General features: G+C 49.4%; 1 protein-coding gene across 1 annotated transcript; it reads left to right on the top strand.

Annotated features, from left to right (window-relative positions):
- The first annotated feature begins 209 nt into the window (after positions 1-209).
- Positions 210-10036, top strand: ASB13 (ankyrin repeat and SOCS box containing 13). The gene is made up of 6 exons (XM_010581114.1): positions 210-216; positions 2057-2244; positions 3116-3266; positions 4735-4869; positions 6237-6428; positions 8229-10036. The coding sequence occupies exons 1-6, from the start codon at positions 210-212 to the stop codon at positions 8354-8356; spliced, it is 801 nt and encodes a 266-aa protein (XP_010579416.1). The 3' UTR covers positions 8357-10036.
- Positions 10037-18466: the final 8430 nt, after the last annotated feature.

Genomic DNA, 18466 nt, shown 5'->3' with positions numbered 1-18466 from the left:
TGGGCAGGATGCTTTAGGGGTGGGCAGGATGGTTTTGGGAGCGAGCGGCCTCTTCCAAGGCAAGGGATGAGAGGAAGGTGAAGATGCTCTCAGGAGAGCCCCTGCTTCTGGGCATGGGGAATTATCATTGTACCTCCGGGAATTAGCTTGTGTGTGTGATCCGAAGAGCCGGTGTTGGGGAGAGGGGATGGCTCCCTCCTCGGAGGGAGATGACGGGTGGGAGCCATGTAACACCCCAGAAGACCCAAACCCTGCCTTCTCCTACCAGGTTACCTCCGCAGGGCTGGAGGTGACAAAGCTGCTTGCACGGCTGCTGGGAAATCATGACCCTGAGATGGGGCACAGCAGGCTGGAGCAGCGGGCCAAGCCCGCGGAGGGACTGTAGTGGGTGCAAATCTGTGCTACACGGCTGGTCCCCTTGGTAGTGATGCTCTCGAGTTGCATCAGGAACCGGCCGTGCTCCCTTGTGTCGTGCTTCAGCTGGCAAGGCTGAGCCCTTGAGTCTTGAGCGATGCTGTGCTGCAGATTTAGGAGGTCTGGCCCCAGCTGCAGTCTCCCTCCCGCTCCGTAACCCCAGGTGGAGCTGGCTGGATTGTGGATCTGTGAGCGGCATCCATAGGGAATGATGATGTTATCTCTCACGTGAGCCTGCCCCGTAAGGAATTGTGCAGTAGGAGGGAAAAAAATCTGAGAGCCTGCAGTTTGCAAGTTTGGTTTTTTTGGGCTATATAATAAGCCCTTAATGCAATGCTGCTGGAGCTTATTCCTCCTATTCTTGGTCGTTTTGGTGACAAAGTGATGCTGCTTGGTGGCTGGCAATTTGACAGCTCCATCCTCATTTGGACTTCTTGCTTCTCCTGACATAAACCGCGAGAAGCTCCAGGGAAGGAAAAACAGCCTGCCCAGGGATATTGGCAAAGGGAATGAGGATCTAACAAGCAAATAAAAAAGCCTGCACATACTGTGTGCTGTGAAAATGAAAATGCTGGTCCTTGTGATTCCCTTTCAGGAGGTGGTTTCAGTCCACCGTACACCTCAGCATTGTGTTATTCTTGGAGTCTGCGCCATCTTTCATAACCACTGGCTTCTGTTAGCATTTGCTGCTTTATGCTGGTAAATAAAATGCTGCGTTTAGGGCTGGAGAGAGGAGGGATGGTCAATCCAACTGAAATACATAACAAGGTGTTTATTTTTTAAAAAATAAGGCAAATCATCCTTTTTCTCCCACTCCACAGCTGTGAGTGCCTGCCTTGAAATGGGGGTCTTACGGACCTTGTATTCAAAGGGCAGGAACTATAGCTGTGAGGTCTGTTTTGCCGATGGTTTTTAGTATTGACCTGCGTGCAGACAGTACCATACTGTTCATGTAACGCCTGCTTTCGCAGGGTACCGAGGCCTGTGTTTTTACAGGGAGGATGCATTTATCTTGCTGATGGATGTGTGAAAATGTGCAGGGCTGTTCTTTACTCATTGCTTCCTTCAAAGTTAAACACACCTGAAAGGAGATGATGATGTCAGTTAGTACTGGGAAGCTAAGCCCAGACTTGCCCCATGTAAGTGTAGATGCTCAGCGAAGACTTTGAAGCTAGCAACTTCGCTGTCGAAGCTCCGTTGACTTTTTGGGAAGATAGTTTTTAGGTGGGCTGAGTTGCTCTCTGAAGGTGTCCCATTTCCAGTGATTTTAGATGGAGCCAGGAGGACCAGTGCTCCCAATGCTAAACAGTGGGATGAATATGGACCTAATGAATGCTGCTGGGTTTGTACTTAGATAAAGTTTGAAGCAAGTACAGCAAAGCATTTCAGAAACTGTAAGGGAACCCAGCGTTACAAACAGTCCCTGCAAGGGTAGTAGTCAATGGGGAATGCACAAACATGAAGCACCTAACTTAAAATCACATGCCGAGTGGGGACATGTTGTGGAATAAGTTTCTCGTTCCCAGCTCTCTTCTAGCTGCCCACCCGCGTTCCCCGTCTGCTTTTCTCCAGCACAGAGACCCGTTTGCTCCACATGTATGCATTGTTTTATTTATTTATGTATTTATTATTTCCTCTCTAGGCTTCTGGGCCGATCGAACACCGGTTCATGAAGCAGCCAGGCGGGGAGAAATCCTGCAGCTGCAGCAGCTGATAGAGAGCGGAGCCTGCGTCAACGCAGTCACCTACGACTCTATCACCCCGTTACACGAGGCAAGCCTGCGAGGGCAAACGCAATGTGTCAAGCTCCTGCTGGCTGCAGGCGCCCAGGTGGGTATTTGGGTCTGATCCAACTGGGAACTTCATCTTGATGTCTGAAGTTATTTCTGAGATCTGGATTCTCCCCACGTAGCTCTAGGCTCTTCTTCATCACCCTGGGCTTTCTTGACAGTCAGCAGAGGATGGCAGGCCTTTTCAGAGGGTGTTTGAGCTTGATGAGGACTTAAAACAACTGCCTGGAAGTACTTCTGTGTCTCCTCCTCTCTTCACTGACTATCGACAGAGCCCAGGGTGACTAGAAATCTAGTTTAGATGACTCAAGTATGTAAAGCTAACTGGGATGAATCAAGGCGCCAGAAGGGTAGCAGGGGACACGTAGCTCCCAGAGGGGACTTATATTTATTCTTTCATTTCTTCTGTTACTTTTATTTTTATAATGGAAACAAAAATCAGCCAGAGTCTCTGGATATAGCTGGTGACAACTGTCTTCAAGGGCTTGTGACTTCTCACACGCTGAAGACAGCCATGCTCCGAGCAAAGCTGGCGAAGTGGAGCACGTGTACTGTCCCTAGTCCTTCTCAGCGCAAAGTCGGCCAGCTTGGCTGAGTCCACTGATGAAGCTGAGCTTTGCACTAAAGCAAACAAGGAGTTGCGTTGTGTTACTCAGCACAAGGCTTGTAACCTTCAGCCGGAGAGTGGTAGAAAAATATAATGGTGGAAATAATAGCTGAAACTTGTGACATTAATGTGCGTCTGTGCCCTGAGAATGATGGGAACAGCGTGAACCAGGTTGCTGGCAGTAGCAACCAACTCTTTCCCTAGCCCAGAATATTTCTAGGATTAAAAGAAGTGGAAATGTAGGCAAGAGAGTACTGCCACACAGCAGCCTGCGGGTACCTAATTTTTTTTTTCTGCCTTGAAGGTGGATGCCAGGAATATTGACGGCAGCACTCCGCTCTGTGACGCCTGTGCCTCGGGTAGCATAGAGTGTGTGAAAGTGCTGCTGTCCCACGGTGCCAAGGTGAACCCTCCCCTTTACACAGCGTCTCCTCTCCACGAAGCCTGCATGAATGGTAAGCCCGTGTGGTCTTATCTTTACATGGTTATTTGCAACTTGAGGGGGAAAAAAAAGCAGCTGCCAAGTATCCTAAATTGACTGTAAGCTGTTGTTGCTTATCAGACCATTACAGCTTGCAAATATGTCAGCCTTACGTGGGCACATCTCCCGTTGAATTCTGAATGCAAAGTGCTGTGGTATCGGGTGAATAAAGCCATCAGTTGTGTTGGGTGCTTTTATCCCGCATGACAGACACGGGATAAGATCTGAGGCAGATAAAACACCAGCTTCTTGGTGGTCTATTAGAAAACCTTCAGCCAAAAAAGTAGCTTTGCTCTTGTGAACAGAGAGGAGTTTGCATCCTTTCCCTCTGATCCAAATTGAGATGGAATAAATTGCTCTGAGTAAGACACGAGACCATCTTAATCAGGTAGTCCTGTCCTAGACCCTTCCTGGTTGTTCAGAGCTGTTGGAGGAGGCTGTCAGGTGGAAAGAAGGTGCCAGGGACTGTTGGGCAGTGCTGCTGCCTGTACTGCTCCTTGTCCCTCTGACAGCCTTTTCCAGCTGGACGGTCTATCCAGGGGATAAGAGAAGACTGCAGGGGCCAAAATAATTTCCCAGCTGGTGCATGCCAGCTGCTCTCTGCTCCCTCCGTCCTCTACTCAAGCCTCTTCTGGACATTTGGATCTGGGTTACGGAGCAGGAGGAAGCATCAGGGGTGGCTGTGACAGCAGCAGAGGCAGGGGGAGTGGCAGAAGGGTATTTAAGTGTAATTCCTCCCCTGAACTTACACTTGCACGGACGCAACAGCAGGAAAGCCTGGATGTGAGAGCAGTAATGTCCCTGTTAGATGATTGTGACCAAATCTTTTAATCTTGTGCCTCGGTTTCCTCTTTGTAAGATGTAATACCTCCTCTCTCCTCCCCTTCACTGTTTTTGTTGTATGCTGTCCTGGACAGAGTTTCCCTTCGACTATGAAGGCTGTGGGAGACAGCATTTTTGACAAACAGGTAGTTACTTAAATACGTAGCTGTGAGCTCTTGCTTAGCTTTTCCTCCTTAAGCCTTTTTCCTAAGGCTTGATGATGATGACTGCCTGCTTTCTGTTAAGTGATATTATTAGCATTGGAAAAAGTAAAGCCGGAGTGGTCTTGAAGGTGATCTAATCCACCCAGGGCAGGATCAGCAATACAACCAGCTCCACGAACAACAGGTGATTTAGTGCAAACCCTTGAATTCAGGTTTGTTTGACCTGACTCCCTGCGAGACCTGTTAGCTCTAGCTCAGTGCCGTGCAGATGTGACTCTCTTTCTTGTGTCCTGGTCTCCGTCTTGGTCCTAGAGAGTATTGTGTTGGCTCACAAGCATTTCTATTTTGCAGCCATCACCCCAAATACTAAACAGGCTGTTTGTGGGTCAACCTGATGCCATACGCTCCCGTTTGAGCTGCGTCCTTTCTTTTCACTCACGTCTTCCCTTTCTAAAGGTAGCTCAGAGTGCGTGCAGCTCCTCATCGATGTCGGTGCGAACTTGGAGGCTCACGACTGCCATTTCGGGACTCCCCTACACGTGGCCTGTGCCAGGGAGCATCTGGACTGTGCAAAGTTGCTGCTCAAAGCAGGTATGGCAGCCACAGGGTTTGCTTCTGGGTGGGCAGGAGATGGTGGTGTCTGTGCACGGCATTTCCCTCGGTGCTCCGCCGAGGCATTCTTGTCGAAGAGCTTATTCATTCACAGCATAATATAGACGGCAAAGGTGAAAGGGTTTTGCCTTTACATGACCAAAGCTTAATGCTTAAGGTTTTTTTCAGTGTATGCCTGTCAATATCCAGTTTGTGATGTTCCCAGTGACATTCCCATTCTCTTATTTTAATAAAATTCAGACCTCTTCAGCCCCCTAGAGCAAAGTTTCAGCTTCTTCCCAAAAGTGGTATCAACTGGTGGGCATGTGTTCAGCTTTGGTAGCACAGTCTTATGGTTTTGGATAGGTGTTAGGGAGAGATGTTAGGATTTGATGTTGTACAGAAAACCAGAGATGAAGTCACTTCATACCTCAGGGAGATCTGGTTAGTGTTATGCGCAGATGAGTTCACTGGATGTTCAAGTCAGTGTTCTGTGCTCCAGGTTTCACATCCCAGTTTTCTTGCTGCTAACTTCGGGGGAATTTGAAGTTGGACTGCTTGTCTTTGCCTGTGCTTACCAGGAGGTGATTTGGCCCAGGGTTGGGGATTTGTTTTGCTGAACGTTAGTTGTTTAAAAATTACTCATCTAAGCTAGCCTGTTCCCAGCCCCTCCAGTTTCTTGTCTTGGGCACCCTTTAATTAATTCCACAGAAATGCCTGTTTCTCCTCATTAGTTATAAAGGGAGTTCATTGTGGCTACACATATCTAAAAGTCAGTTGTTTGAATTCAGTGAGGTTCAGCTCGCCTCCGCTGAACAAATCCACTGATAAAATGCAAGCGGTTGTGGGGGGATTGGAAGAACCTTTTGCTGTCAGCTTATAAAAGCCAAACTTTCTTAGAAAAAAAATCTGTAACTAAGACTTGATCCCGCAGTGATGTCTGATGGCGAGCTGCAACTTCTCATGGGTCTGGGGTATTTCTGTTAAAATAGTTAACAAAGATGTCACTGTTAGCCGTGAGTGGGAGCACTCCACTGAGACAACTGGGAATGGCTCTTTGCTGGCTTTGGACAGCACAGATCAGGAAGCAATTCTGAACTTTGCACTCAGCAGCTTATTTACTCGGTAGCATGGACTAAAATCCTTTCTCTGCAAGGAAAACATAAAGCCCAAGAAGAAAACTCATGCGTTGCCAGCACCGAGAACGTGGTCAGCAGTTTGGTTTCCTGTTTGTGCTGTTTTGTTTGGATCTCGTTCTAGTTGCTTGTGCATGTTTTAACAGCATTTTTTTCTCCAGTCAAACCACTCTTTACGTTTGGGTCAAGGAAGGCTTTCATGAACAGGTTTATTTTTCTTTCTGGCCTCAGGGGCAAATGTGAATGCTGCTAAACTTCATGAAACAGCCCTCCACCATGCAGCAAAAGTGAAAAATGTAGATCTTGTGGAGATGCTGATTGAATTTGGAGGAAACATTTACGCAAGGGACAACCGAGGAAAGAAGCCGTCGGATTACACCTGGAGCAGCAGTCCCACAGCAAAGTGCTTTGAGTACTACGAAAGTAAGTGAGATATGATTCCCTGCCCCAGGAATTCAGTGACTGCCAACTCCATTGCTCCACATCATGATTCTCAGTCCACTTTGATTTGTAGGTCCCTGATCATTTTTCTGTAAAGGTGTAGAGTTCTTGGTGGCAAATGTACGCCAGCTGGCTGTAGCCTAGCTCTGCTTAATTGTGGTTGAATGATAGTGGTAAGATGGTCCAAATCATGCCCTCACTGAATTCAGGTCCCTCTCATGTGTCAGCATCAGCATTTATGCTTTGGTGCATTAAGTCAGGTCAAGGAAATTGCCTGGTTGAAAACTCATTTTATTTGGGGCAAGAAACGTGTTAAACTTTAGCTGTGCTGGCTGTGTGATTTTGGAGGAGACATTTGACTGACGTTTGAGGGTGGCTTTAAATCAATCTTTGTCTTGGTTACCCTTAAAGGACCTCAGCAGAGTAATTCACAGACCCTTCTGAACATTTGCGGACTGCTGCTGCGCTACATGATCCTAAACATCATAGAATCACAGAATCACAGAACGGTTTGGGTTGGAAGGGACCTTTAAAGGTCATCTAGTCCAAGCCTCCTGCCATGGGCAGGGACGTCTTTCACTGTGTCAGGTTGCTTGAAGCCTTGTCCAACCTGACCTTGAACCCTTCTAATGATGGGGCATCCACAACTTCTTTGGGCAGCCTGTTCCAGTGTCTCACCACCCTCCTCATAAAAAAATTCTTCCTTATAGAATGAAAAATTTCTTCCTTATAGAATAATAAAGAATTTTCTGGCTTTGCAGTCCTTTGTGTGGTGAGCACCTTATAACTCCTTCTCCCCCTGACTTCTCTTCTTCCTGTAGCAGTCTCTCCTCCAAGTTATTCATTGCTCTCTTTTCCTAGAGAGCAGTGAAGTGTGCTGGTCTGGCTGCAGCTGAGCTGGCTGAAGAGATTGCATCCTACGTGCCCATAAATACTCCTTATATCTTGCCAGAGTTTACTGCCCACTAAACCCAGCTGGCAGAACTGCACGTGTAGTTGCTTTTCAACGCAGACTGTTGCAAAAGCACTGTGCTAGCTTTATTAGTATTTTTTTTTCTTTTGATTTGTATCATTAAAGTCGGGACTAGATCCAGAACAGATGCAGATCTTGGAGGCTGGTGATTGCCAAGGCTGTGGGGATAGGGATAGCAGCTTCTTCGAAATGACTGCTTCCAGAGCAACGTGCCCGATTGTCACTGTAGGTCCGTGCATGAGCATCGACACCCAGTGTTGAGGCTGTGGGCTGCAGATTGGGGGCTGTTTGGAAGGGGCTTGGGGAGTTGTCTTGGAGATCTCAGCAGAGTGCTGAGTGAAAAGGGTTAATGCAGTCCTTCGATGGAGAAACAGAGCAGTACAGAAGTGTTGGAAGTAGGTTTTGTACCTATATACAGTGTGGCTGAGGCTGAATACAGCATAACGAAGGGAAATCTGGAAGTCTTGGATAGCCCCAGTGGATCAGAGCAGGTAATCCAGTGGGCACCGCTGGGCTTCAGGGGATGCAGGCAAGGAAGGGAACTGGGAGAAGGGCACTGCAGCTGTGCTCGCTATTTCTGGTGGGATTCGCATCGGGATGAGCCTTGGGAGAGCGTGCCCATGGCTCTGCGGTGCCTCCCTTGGGCCTGGGTGCTGCGGGAGGTCGAGCGCTTGTAAGCAGAGCCAGGATTGTGATCGCAGCAGGGACGGTGCCAGGCGTCACCCTCCTGGGAGGTCTGTGCTCCTGTGGGAAGATCAGCTGTCCGCTGAGCTGCAGCCCTGACTTTGGATCCTCTTTTCTCATTTTAGAAACGCCTCTGAGTTTGTCGCAGCTCTGCAGAGTTACGGTGAGGAAAGCCGCCGGGCAGCGAGCACTGGAGAAGATTGCCAAGCTAAATATTCCTCCGCGATTAATCCAGTACCTGTCCTACAACTGACAGGGGTGAAGGTGGCCAGGAAGGACAATATCTTTAGCTCCCACAGTATGAAGTATCTGTCTCTTCTACCTCCCCCCAAGAAATTAATTTTAATTTAAGCAAACTGGTGTAAATAGTATTTATGAGGCAGCACTTCCTCTTCTCCGTGGGCAAAGACAGGCTCAGGGAACGTGTAGCACTGGCTTGAAGTTGTCACGTCTCCTGGGGTGATCCGTTAGACTGTCACTGTGTTTGAGGCTGTAGTGCTCGCTCTCTGAGCGGAATTAATCTTGCCTAATTTTACCTGTCTCTAGCATCTCTGTATGATCTAGCCAGACTCCCTTTGCAGTCAGCAAAGAGAAATAGATACTTCTGGAGCAGGGTTCATCTGTCCTGTTTTAGATGCCTGTGCTGGGATGACACGGTATGCCTCGGGAGCGCCTATCTCTGCTGACCGCAAAGGGATTTGGAGGTGATAGCCTCGGGTACGGACGTCTGTGTTTCTGCAGTGGGAGCGCTGGATCCCACCTTTGTGTTAACAACTCAAGTGACGGCTGCCTTGAGAGACCTGCGTGCTCTAGCTGGAGGCAAATTAAGTCCCCAGCAAGCTCAGGACTAATTAGAGGCACTGCAGCCGGTTACTGACTTTCCATGAACATCAGCAGGCTTTGGCTCAACACCAGCAGTGAGGACAAACTGCTGCCAGATCAGGGTTGACTTTGCCCATGCTCCTTCCTCGCTGAAGGTGAGCCAGCTCTTACCGTAGTCTTCCTCTAGGGTATCGCCACGTCTAGTTTTCAAGCCCAAGCAGGAAGCAGGTCTCTCTGCACGTCCAAGGATGCTTCCCTCCAGATGGCTGGTCCCAAACAATATCTCTCCACTTGCTCTGAGCCACTGTGGCCACTCTGTTCGTTTTATGTGCAATAAGTGGCAGAGCTGCTGCCCGGTGGTGCCTGAAGTACGGCGAGGGCACGTCCCTTGTGTAGAGGTGCAGCAGATCCCTGTGGTATATACCCACACGTGAAAGGCAGTAGGAGGGCTGGGCTCTGCCTTGGGTTTTGAGATTTTTATTTTTTTTATTTTCCCCCCTCTGAATTTCTCTCTCGATGCTGGAGCCTCTCCAGAGGTTGGCAGCCCTGAGCCGTGTGCTGCTGAGCGTTGTTCTCGAATCCTTTGGCTTCAGCAGATGCAACTGCAGCTTCATCATTCGGTGATTTAAATCTTCAGGGTGACATTTGTATGAGCAGAGCCAAAATTGTCAGCTGTCTTCCAGATGAGACGTTACATGCTGTCTGAAGGCAGTAACCTACCTACAGGATACGTGGTACTAAGGGGATGGAGCTCCCCGGTGCCCCCATGGCAAGTCTTAGCACTGTGATGAGAAGAAATCCCTCCTCTGAATGACAGCAGATGTTACAAAATCCGCTGTCTAATGTGGCATCCAGCTAACTCAGGGCTCTCAACATCCTTCACGCCGTGAACTAACGATTGAGAGCAGACGGTCGCTTACCTGCTGCCTGCAGGATCTCGTGCTCCCCCAGCCAGCGCGATGGGGCTTGGCCTCGGGAGAGAGGGCGAAAATAGCGTAAGCACAGGGTTGAAGAGCTGAGGTGGAACTGAATGCACTTTAATGGTGACCAGCAAATCACTTTGTTTTTTAATTTTTGGTTGGGTTTTTTCCCCCTTCACCCCTTTGTTGTTTTTTTTCTTTTGCTGTGCTGTATCCTATAGAGCTGGACAGAAAAAAGTTCAGATCCTGCTCCTTGGGGGATTGTCTGTTTATAATTCTGATTTTTGTGTTTAAAGTATCAGAAATGTGAAATAGCCGAGAAGCTCAGGGAAGCCCTAGGGATGTTTATTGTGGGATTCATCCTTGTGATTGATAGGATAAAGGTTTTGTATTGTATCTTTCAAGAAAAGCTTCCTCTGCCCAACATGCATGTCCTTACAGATAAATATGTATTAGGAAAGTGCACCTTTTGGTAATCTAGGGTGAAAACCTTCCCTCTTGGTTCAAATTCAAATCCCTTGTTAGGTTGCTTTTTTAACATTGCCTAAGCTGGTGAAATAATGAAATGGTAGAGTCCAAGTTTCCAATGTAAAAACAAAAGACTCCTCGAACAACCGAGAATAAAATTACAAGTTCCTATTTATGTGTATTGGGTTTGTGTGGCAAGGTTTTGGTAGCAGGGGGGCTACAGGGGTGGCTTCTGTGAGAAGCTGCTGGAAGCTTCCCCTATGTCCGACAGAGCCAAGGCCAGCCGGCTCCGAGACGGACCCACCGCTGGCCAAGGCCAAGGCCATCAGTGACGGTGGTAGCGCCTCTGGGAGAACATATTTGAGAAGGGAAAAAAGTTGCACGGGGCACAGAAACTGCAGCCGGAGAGAGGAGTGAGAACTTGTAAGAGAAACAGCCCCGCAGACCCCCAGGTCAGTGCAGAAGGAGGGGAGGAGATGCTCCAGGCGCCGGAGCAGAGATTCCCCTGCAGCCCGTGGGGAGGACCACGGTGAGGCAGGCTGTCCCCCTGCAGCCCAGGGAGGTCCACGGGGGAGCAGATCTCCACCTGCAGCCCGGGGAGGACTCCACGCCGGAGCAGGGGACGAGTGATGAGTCCTGCCTCTGAGGAGGAAGGAGCAGCAGAGACAACGTGTGATGAACTGACCCCAACCCCCATTCCCCGTCCCCCTGCACCGCTGGTGGAGGGTAGGTAGAGAATTTGGGAGTGAAGCTGTGCCTGGGAAGAAGGGAGGGGTGGGGGGAAGGTGTTTCAAGATTTGGTTTTATTTCTCATTACCCTACTCTGGTTCGATTGGCAATAAATTAATTTTCCTCAAGTCAAGTCTGGTTTGCCCGTGGCAGTAATTGGTCAGTGATCTCTCCCTGTCCTTATCTTGACCCACAAGCCTTTCGTTATATTTTCTCTCCCCTGTCTGGTTGAGGAGGGGAGTGACAGAGCGGCTTTGGTGGGCACCTGGAGTCCAGCCAGGGTCAAACCACCACATTACATCATGTTTATTTTTTTCCTCTCTTTTAAGTCACCTCTCTGGTAGGTCCTAAAGTTTGTTTTGGTTTTTTTTTTTAAATCTCTTTTAAGAGGTCCTGCTGATCAATGCATGCATCCAGCAGGGACTTACTGAGAGAGCTAAGCACCTCTTATTTGGTGGTGATAGCCAGACTCGTTCAGTAGCAGTTTTCTTAAGACACCCACTTGTTACAGCCCTGTGTGGAGGGAGAGGTGTTCCAGGAAAGTCCTTTGAGAGCCAACGAGCTACAAAACAACACCCAAGTCGTTCCCCGATGTGCCGTGCCACTGAGGCAAGTGGCCAGATCATGCCATGGCTGTTGTTGACCCAGTGGGTGTTTACTTGTGCATTTCTGGGTTTCTAAACTGCAAGTGAAAATTAAGAGTCAGATTCTTTTTAATCTTTTATCCAACCTGTCTAGCCCTCAGTTCTTTTAATCCTGCAGGGATTTCTCAGCTGGTTGTGAAGCATCTTCTGAGCTGTTGCGTTTTACAGCTCGGAGTAAAAGCCAAGTAGGTACCAAATTAAACCGATGTGATGTTTTGGCTTCCCTTAATATCTCAGGCTGCAATTTTTGTGGCAGTTAGCAGTTACTGCACAAGTAGTGGCATCATCCTTGCTGCAGGTATAGTCTGGAGAGCTGGGAATCACTGAAGCCGCCTCAAATGAAGAAGAAAATTAGAAGCTTTGGGGATAACATTGCACTAACAGGGGGGCTGGGGGCTACACTGGGGGTCAAATTTGGATTACGGTCTCTCCTGGCCCGTGAATTGCTGAGAGTACCTCCACTAACTAATACAAGAGGCCGTGGCAGGTCGTCGGAGAGCTTCTGCTAACCCGTTGCACTGCGCTGCCCTGCTTCACGTGAGCCACCGAAGCGGACGGCCCGGGATCGCCCGCGAGACATCCCAGAGGCCGTGGACACGCCGTTCTGTATCCCATTAAGCTGTACCCGTCTCTCCTCGCACCATCACATCGCAGGTATGGGTTGGGAAAGGCAGTTGTGGTTGACCCCAAGAGATTCCTCCTCTGGTTATTTTTTACACTGGTTGCGTTTTTTTTTCTTAGGTGTATAAGAAAGAAGGTCTCAAGAGGACCTTACCTTCTCGAAGTTTTATGCGTCTTCCCTGGGTGATGTACCCTCTGGCCACGTAGGGTTGATTTCTCTCACTTATGGGTTAAAAAACTTGGAGATCCCAAGCAGCCAGTTCACACTGAGTTTATAGGGACCGGGTGCCTTTGCTGCAGCTGAAGGACCCGTGGGTTTGTAGAGTTTGGGGCTTGTTGGGAATGAAAGAGGCTGTCTGAATCACGGGTATTATTAAGTGAAACTCCTCGACTGACTCTGCTTGGGTTACACCCTCTGCTTTATTTTAAGTCAGGTTCTGGCTATTATTTGACTTCCTTCACCCTTTAATCTGAATGTCAAATCAGGGCATGAATCCAATGCAAACAAACCCAAACCCACCAGGCTGGTCCTGCTTTCATCCCTCCCCTTCCCGGGCTCCCCAAACTGCAAACCCAGTTGAGCATTTTGGGCCACCTTCCCTCTCCTGTGGGTTTCTCCACCAACTTTGCTGCAGGTCCAGCAGCACAGGGAGCGGTCTGAAATAACCCCGCTGCTTCGGGGAAGCCCAGGTGAGAACAGGGCTTTGCTTTCATGGGTGAAAAATCACCTTTTGGACAGTTAGCCTCGCTCCTGGGTGCTGCTGGCCAGGCTTCTTAAGGTCGGCTTGCAAGTGGGGAGCTTGATCGTAGCAGCTTTTCTCCAACTATATGAAGTTTGTCCAGAAAAAACAAGGTGTGACTGAAGCCGATGCCTTGGAAGAAAGCCTCGCGGCGCTGAAGAATTAACTCCTTGTAACGCCAGCAGTCCTTGCTTTCCCCAGACGAGGCGGAGAGGAGCCACCCTTCCCCTCCATGAAGGAAGGATTTGTGCCGTTGGTTGCAGCTCCCCAAGTCTCAGCATAAAGAAATAGCAGCGAAGGGAAGACGTCAAACACAAACAGCGTCGGTGTTTTTATTTTTTAGTATGTTCAGGGGACTTTGTACAAGAGAGTAAACCCCAAGAGCTGCCCTAACCTTAGCAGCAGCAAACAAAGACCGCAGTGTCCTCTGGAAGGTGACACCTGAAGATGAGTAATGCAGTGGTTGCATCACATTTAGAGCAAGCATGAGCATGAAGTATCTGTTCTACCTCTTGATTTTAAACAAAAAAACCCCAAATGCTGAAGACCTTGAGTGTTTCCTTGAGCTTTCACACACCCTGTTCATCACTTCCCTCCTTTCTTCACGGGAACAAGTGATCTTGTATGATCTTGCACGTGCAAGAAGACGGTCCCTGTCCCGCACGCTCGAGCGGGAGCCAGTGTAAACTGAGTTGGGGGGGTCTCTGCTGACTTGCGCTTGCTTGAGGTCCAACCTTGGGCAGCTCGGAGGCTGGTGAACGTCCTGGTCCCTGGCCTGGGGGAGACCAGAGCACCGGTTGTTTTGAAATCAGGGTTTTTAAGGCCAAAGTTATTATTTTCTAACTTAAAGCCAGCACCTAAATCCATAGCAAGGTAGCAAAGCATAAGGGATGAAAAAAACCCTACTGATATTTAGGACCTGTGGAAACCTTGACTATTTCTACGTGGCACCTTTAGGTTTGCCTGCGCTGTTAGTTAACCCTAGGCTCTCCTCCCTGTATGCCACCAGGGACAAAAACCTCATGTGTCCTGCAAAAAATCCCAAACCAACTCACTTTTTCACCCAACAGCATAGATGCAGCTTGTACTTCAGTAGGTCCTCTGTAACTGTGACACCCTGATGCTTCTCTGGGTTTAGGCAAGAGACACCAAGCTCAGAAAGCGTTGACCTCTGTTTGTTTGGAAAGAGTACAGCCCACTAGGAAGATGCTATTTATATTTATACCCGATTGTCTGATTTTTAATGGTTCCTAGCACGCTGTGACGGTAAGATTTGGGCAGGTACGAATGTGCTGGAGTGTTATTTGTGATGAAAACTAGCTCTGAAAGGTTTCATCTGTGCCCGACTGTGTTTCTTCCATAGACGGTGGTGGTGAGGGGTCTGTGCATTGCAGGGGGCTTGGACTAGGTGACCTTTAAAGGTCCCTTCCAACCCCAACTGTCCTGTGATTCTATAAAAATAGGCTTGTTTTCATAGTGATTACAGGCTTTTAGGGGCACACTGGCTGAGATTTTTGAGAGGACACTGAAATGATGAAAAACAAGCGCCGCCATACCCCCCCAAATTTTAGTCCTTGTTTCCCAGGGATGCTTCCTATATCTCACTGAAACCTGGGGAGAGGGGCTGCGACTGGGGAAACCTCTTCCCCCTGGGCAGCTTGCAAAGGGATTGGGGGAAATCCTGAGTCCTGGAAGAAAACGGAGGCTGGAAACAACATCCCAAAGAAATTGGGAGGAAGGTGAGGTGGTCTGGGGACAAAGGGACAGTCCCTTCCCTAAGAGAAGCTCTCCAGCCATCCTGCTCACCAGGTCTGTCTTATGGACCGCGGGAGCCGGTTGGGGTGGGGAAAAGGTGCCTGTGGATTTTTGGGGAGGTGTTTTTGGGGGGAATTGGCACCGATTTGTGATGTGAGGGTGAAAAATCTTCAAAATCTGCAGGTTTTGTTGCAGCTGGGGTTGCGGGGAGCCTCTTCCCCCCGAGGTACCGCTTGGCGGTGCTGCTCCCCCCAGTTAAGAACAGCAAAACCTCCCTGGGGAGTGGGAAATATTTAACCAGCTGGGTCTGTACCAGTTTTCGCAGGAGAAAGACAAATCCTGGAAAAGCTTTGAAAAATCTGCTCCCCAAAACAAGCCCGGGCGGTTTTCTGTGGGCGGACAGCAAAGGCATCGTGGGTTGCCCCGAGCCAAGATGTTCTTTTTTTTTTTCCAGCAAAGCTCTTAAATCTGCAAACATGGGCCCCATTTCACCTGTATTTGAGGGTTCCCCCCCCCTTATCCTGGGTAAAAATGAATAGCAACAACAAATCGCCTCCAGACGACTCAATTCCTACCTCCAGGCTTCAATCCTCCCCATTGCAAAAAAAGCTTTTTTGCATTCCCCAGATCTGTCAGTAATAAAATTCCTCTGATCTCAGCTCGGGGGGGGGTATGCATTTTTGAGGAACAAAATGGGAATTGAGGGAAAGACATGCAAACCCAGCTTGGCTGAGGGGAGAGGGGAAGCATGGGGCATCCTCCCTGGATGGGATAAAAATAGGGCAAAAAATAAGAATGGAGGGGTTGCGAAGCAGTTATTTTTTCCTTTCAGCTTTGCCTAGGCTCTTTTTTTTTTTTTTTTTTTTTTGGCATCTCTTCTTGTGAGGGCTGATTTGGGGCTAGTATGGACCAAAGTGGGAAATTAAGGATTGGTTTTTTTTTTAAGGTATAAAGAGAGGAATATGCTGGGCTTTAAAGCTGCAGAGGTCGGGATGTTTTTTTTTTTAATTGTTTGTTTATCTCTGGCAGTGAGTTATAGAGCTATGGCACCATCATCCTGCCTATCCTGGGGGAGAAAAGAGGGAGAAGACCCCAAAATCTCCTCCGGCTGGGATATGGTGGGCTGTGGTTACGTGGGGCTGCCGGCACGCCGGCGAGCTGGGCCGCGTGCGTGGCGGCTGAGGTCATGGTGCTATTAATTTCCCGTTAAAAGCCCCAATGGCTCCGGCACTGCAGGGATGGAAAATGAAGCAGCTCCGATTGCGGCTGCTGCAGTTAACCCCTGCAGGGATGCCTGACTTTTTGGGTTGAGAAAGCCAAATCCTGTGGTGCCAGCGGTAGACTACATCCCTTGAAGGTTGACGGTCACCACCTTGGCCACCCTACAGCTGCTGCAGGTCCTTATCTGGCTCCCGAGGGACTCAGGATCCCTTCAGATGTCTAGGAAACCCTCCTGGCGCCTGTAAAGACCTCATCCGATTTAATCCCCCGCCAGCCGGCCGGGCTGGAGCCACATCTGCCCACCCTGCGATGCTGGAAACCTGGCCATCGCTGAGTGCCTGGGGGCTGGCGACTGGTTGCATTTCATGCTCGAAAGCCCCCAGGGCTGACATGGGGGGCTTATTTTGGTAACTTGAACTTGGGAAACCCCTCGGCTGTGGAAGGGGGAGAGAGGAGCCCTGTGAAATGCAGTGGCAGCTGGGGGCTCCTGGCATCCCTGCGAGGAGCCCCAAGTGTCTTTGCAAAATCCCTTGGGGCTTTATATTGAGCCTTGGGAACGCCGGGGAAATGAGATGGAGGGGCTGGGGAGGTGTTCCCCTCCTTGCAGTGAGGCACAGGGTGTTAGAGCAGCCCTGGGGCTGCTCTCGGCTCAGCTCATGCCCCCCAAAACCTACCTGGCATTTGCAGAGCATGGGGGCCCCTGTCCTGGTCCCCTCTCCTGGTCACACTTGTCCCCATCTCCTGGTTGTTCTGGTCCCTTCTTCTTGTCCTGCTTGTCTCCTGCTCCCGCTTATCCCCAGCCCAACCACTTGTCCTTATCTCCTGGTCCCTCTTGTCCTTGTCCCCTGGTCCTACTGGTCCCTTCTCCTGGTCCCACTTGTCTCCATCTCCTGATCTCACTTGTCCTTTTCCCCTGGTCCCACTGGTCTCTTCTGGTCCAATTTGTCTCCATCTCCTGGTTCCACTTGTGTCTGTCTCCTCATGCCACTTGCTCCATCCTTTGGTTGCATTTTTCCTCTCTCCTGGCTCTTCTTGTCCCCAACACCTGGTCCCACTGGTCCCGTCTCTTGGTCATGTTTGTCCCCAACTCCTGGTCTCATTTGTTTCCCTCTCCTGGTCCTGTTGGTCTCCTGGTACCATTTGTCCACTGTCCTCCTACTCATTCCCATGTCCCCGTCCCACTTGTCCCCTCCCCTGGTCCTGCTCTCAGGGGCAGTTTTGGTACAGACCCAGTGGGATTCAGTGCAGCCTTTTGGGGGCAGAGCCTTTCCCCATCAGGTGAAGCCCAATGCAGCCCCCCCAAGATTCATCACCAGATGTCCTGGCAGATGCAGCCAAGAGGTTATCATGATTTTGGCCCAGCTGTGAGCTGAGACTGGGGAAACTCGTGTCATGCAAAGCAGCTCCATGCCTCGGATGCCGCTGGGCATCTGCATTGCAACGGTACTTGTAGTCCCACATGGGGCAAAGGGGCTAATGCCAAAAAAAAAACCCCAGCCCCTGGGTAAACCCAACTGCTCCAGTCCCAAAATCAGGCACTTTGCCCCAAAACAATTCCCCATCTGGTGCAACCTCAGGCTCGGCGCTGGGTCTAGCCCCAAATGGCCCCGTTCAGCATCATCTTGGCCATCCTTGGGCACCATGGCCCATCCTGCCCCATACGCGGTGCCTGGTCGTGGGGCAATTTGTGTTGTGGTGGTGTTTTTTTTTTTTCCTCCCCCAATACAGTGATTTTTCCTTTCACAGATGACATGAAAGTGGAAAATCAGCGAGAAAAAGCACTTTAAAACAGGTTAAAAAACACCCCTGAGAAATGAAACAGTTTTCTGCCAAACTAAATATTGGAAAGACATATTTTCAAAGGTGTTTTGGGGTTTTTAGGGGTTCGTTTAGTTATTTATTCCCTCATGCAGAACCTGGATTGCTGCAAACCAACTGAGCTTTCCTCTGTGGCCATCCCCTAACCCCTCACCTCACCAACTGGGATCAACCCCACTGCAAAAATCCTTTTTTCCCCACTTTTTTACAGCAGTCGGGTGTCGAGGGGCCTCCCCTTCCCATGGGCAGCGACATTTCCCAGGCAATACGTCATGTTTACTTAAGAGCAGAGTTATTGCCAGGGAGGAGGCAGGGAGCCATGGCCCTGGGGAGGCTTGGGGGGGGAAATGGCGAAAATGGGGAAAAAAATCCTGCCTCTCTTTTCAACATCTTTTGGGAGGGCTCAGAAAAGCTCCTTGGTCTCTCTTGGGGGTGTCAGTATTGTTTCCCCAATGTTTAATTGATGTGTTTTTAAAGCCCAGTTCTTCAAATGTTATTAAAATGTCTTGTTTTGCTAAAATAAAAGGGAATGGGGAGAATTTGTGACTGATTCAGCAACCCTGGAGCAGAAGCATCTGCAGTCCCCATGGTGGGTGATGCTGGGGGGTTCATGAGCTGCTTTTCT

The sequence above is a fragment of the Haliaeetus leucocephalus genome, unplaced genomic scaffold (assembly GCF_000737465.1).
Source record: "Haliaeetus leucocephalus isolate CR32 unplaced genomic scaffold, Haliaeetus_leucocephalus-4.0 Scaffold751, whole genome shotgun sequence".
Lineage (NCBI taxonomy): Eukaryota > Metazoa > Chordata > Aves > Accipitriformes > Accipitridae > Haliaeetus > Haliaeetus leucocephalus.
The sequence above is the reverse complement of the archived record's forward strand: the minus strand, read 5'-3'. Positions and strand labels throughout refer to the sequence as shown.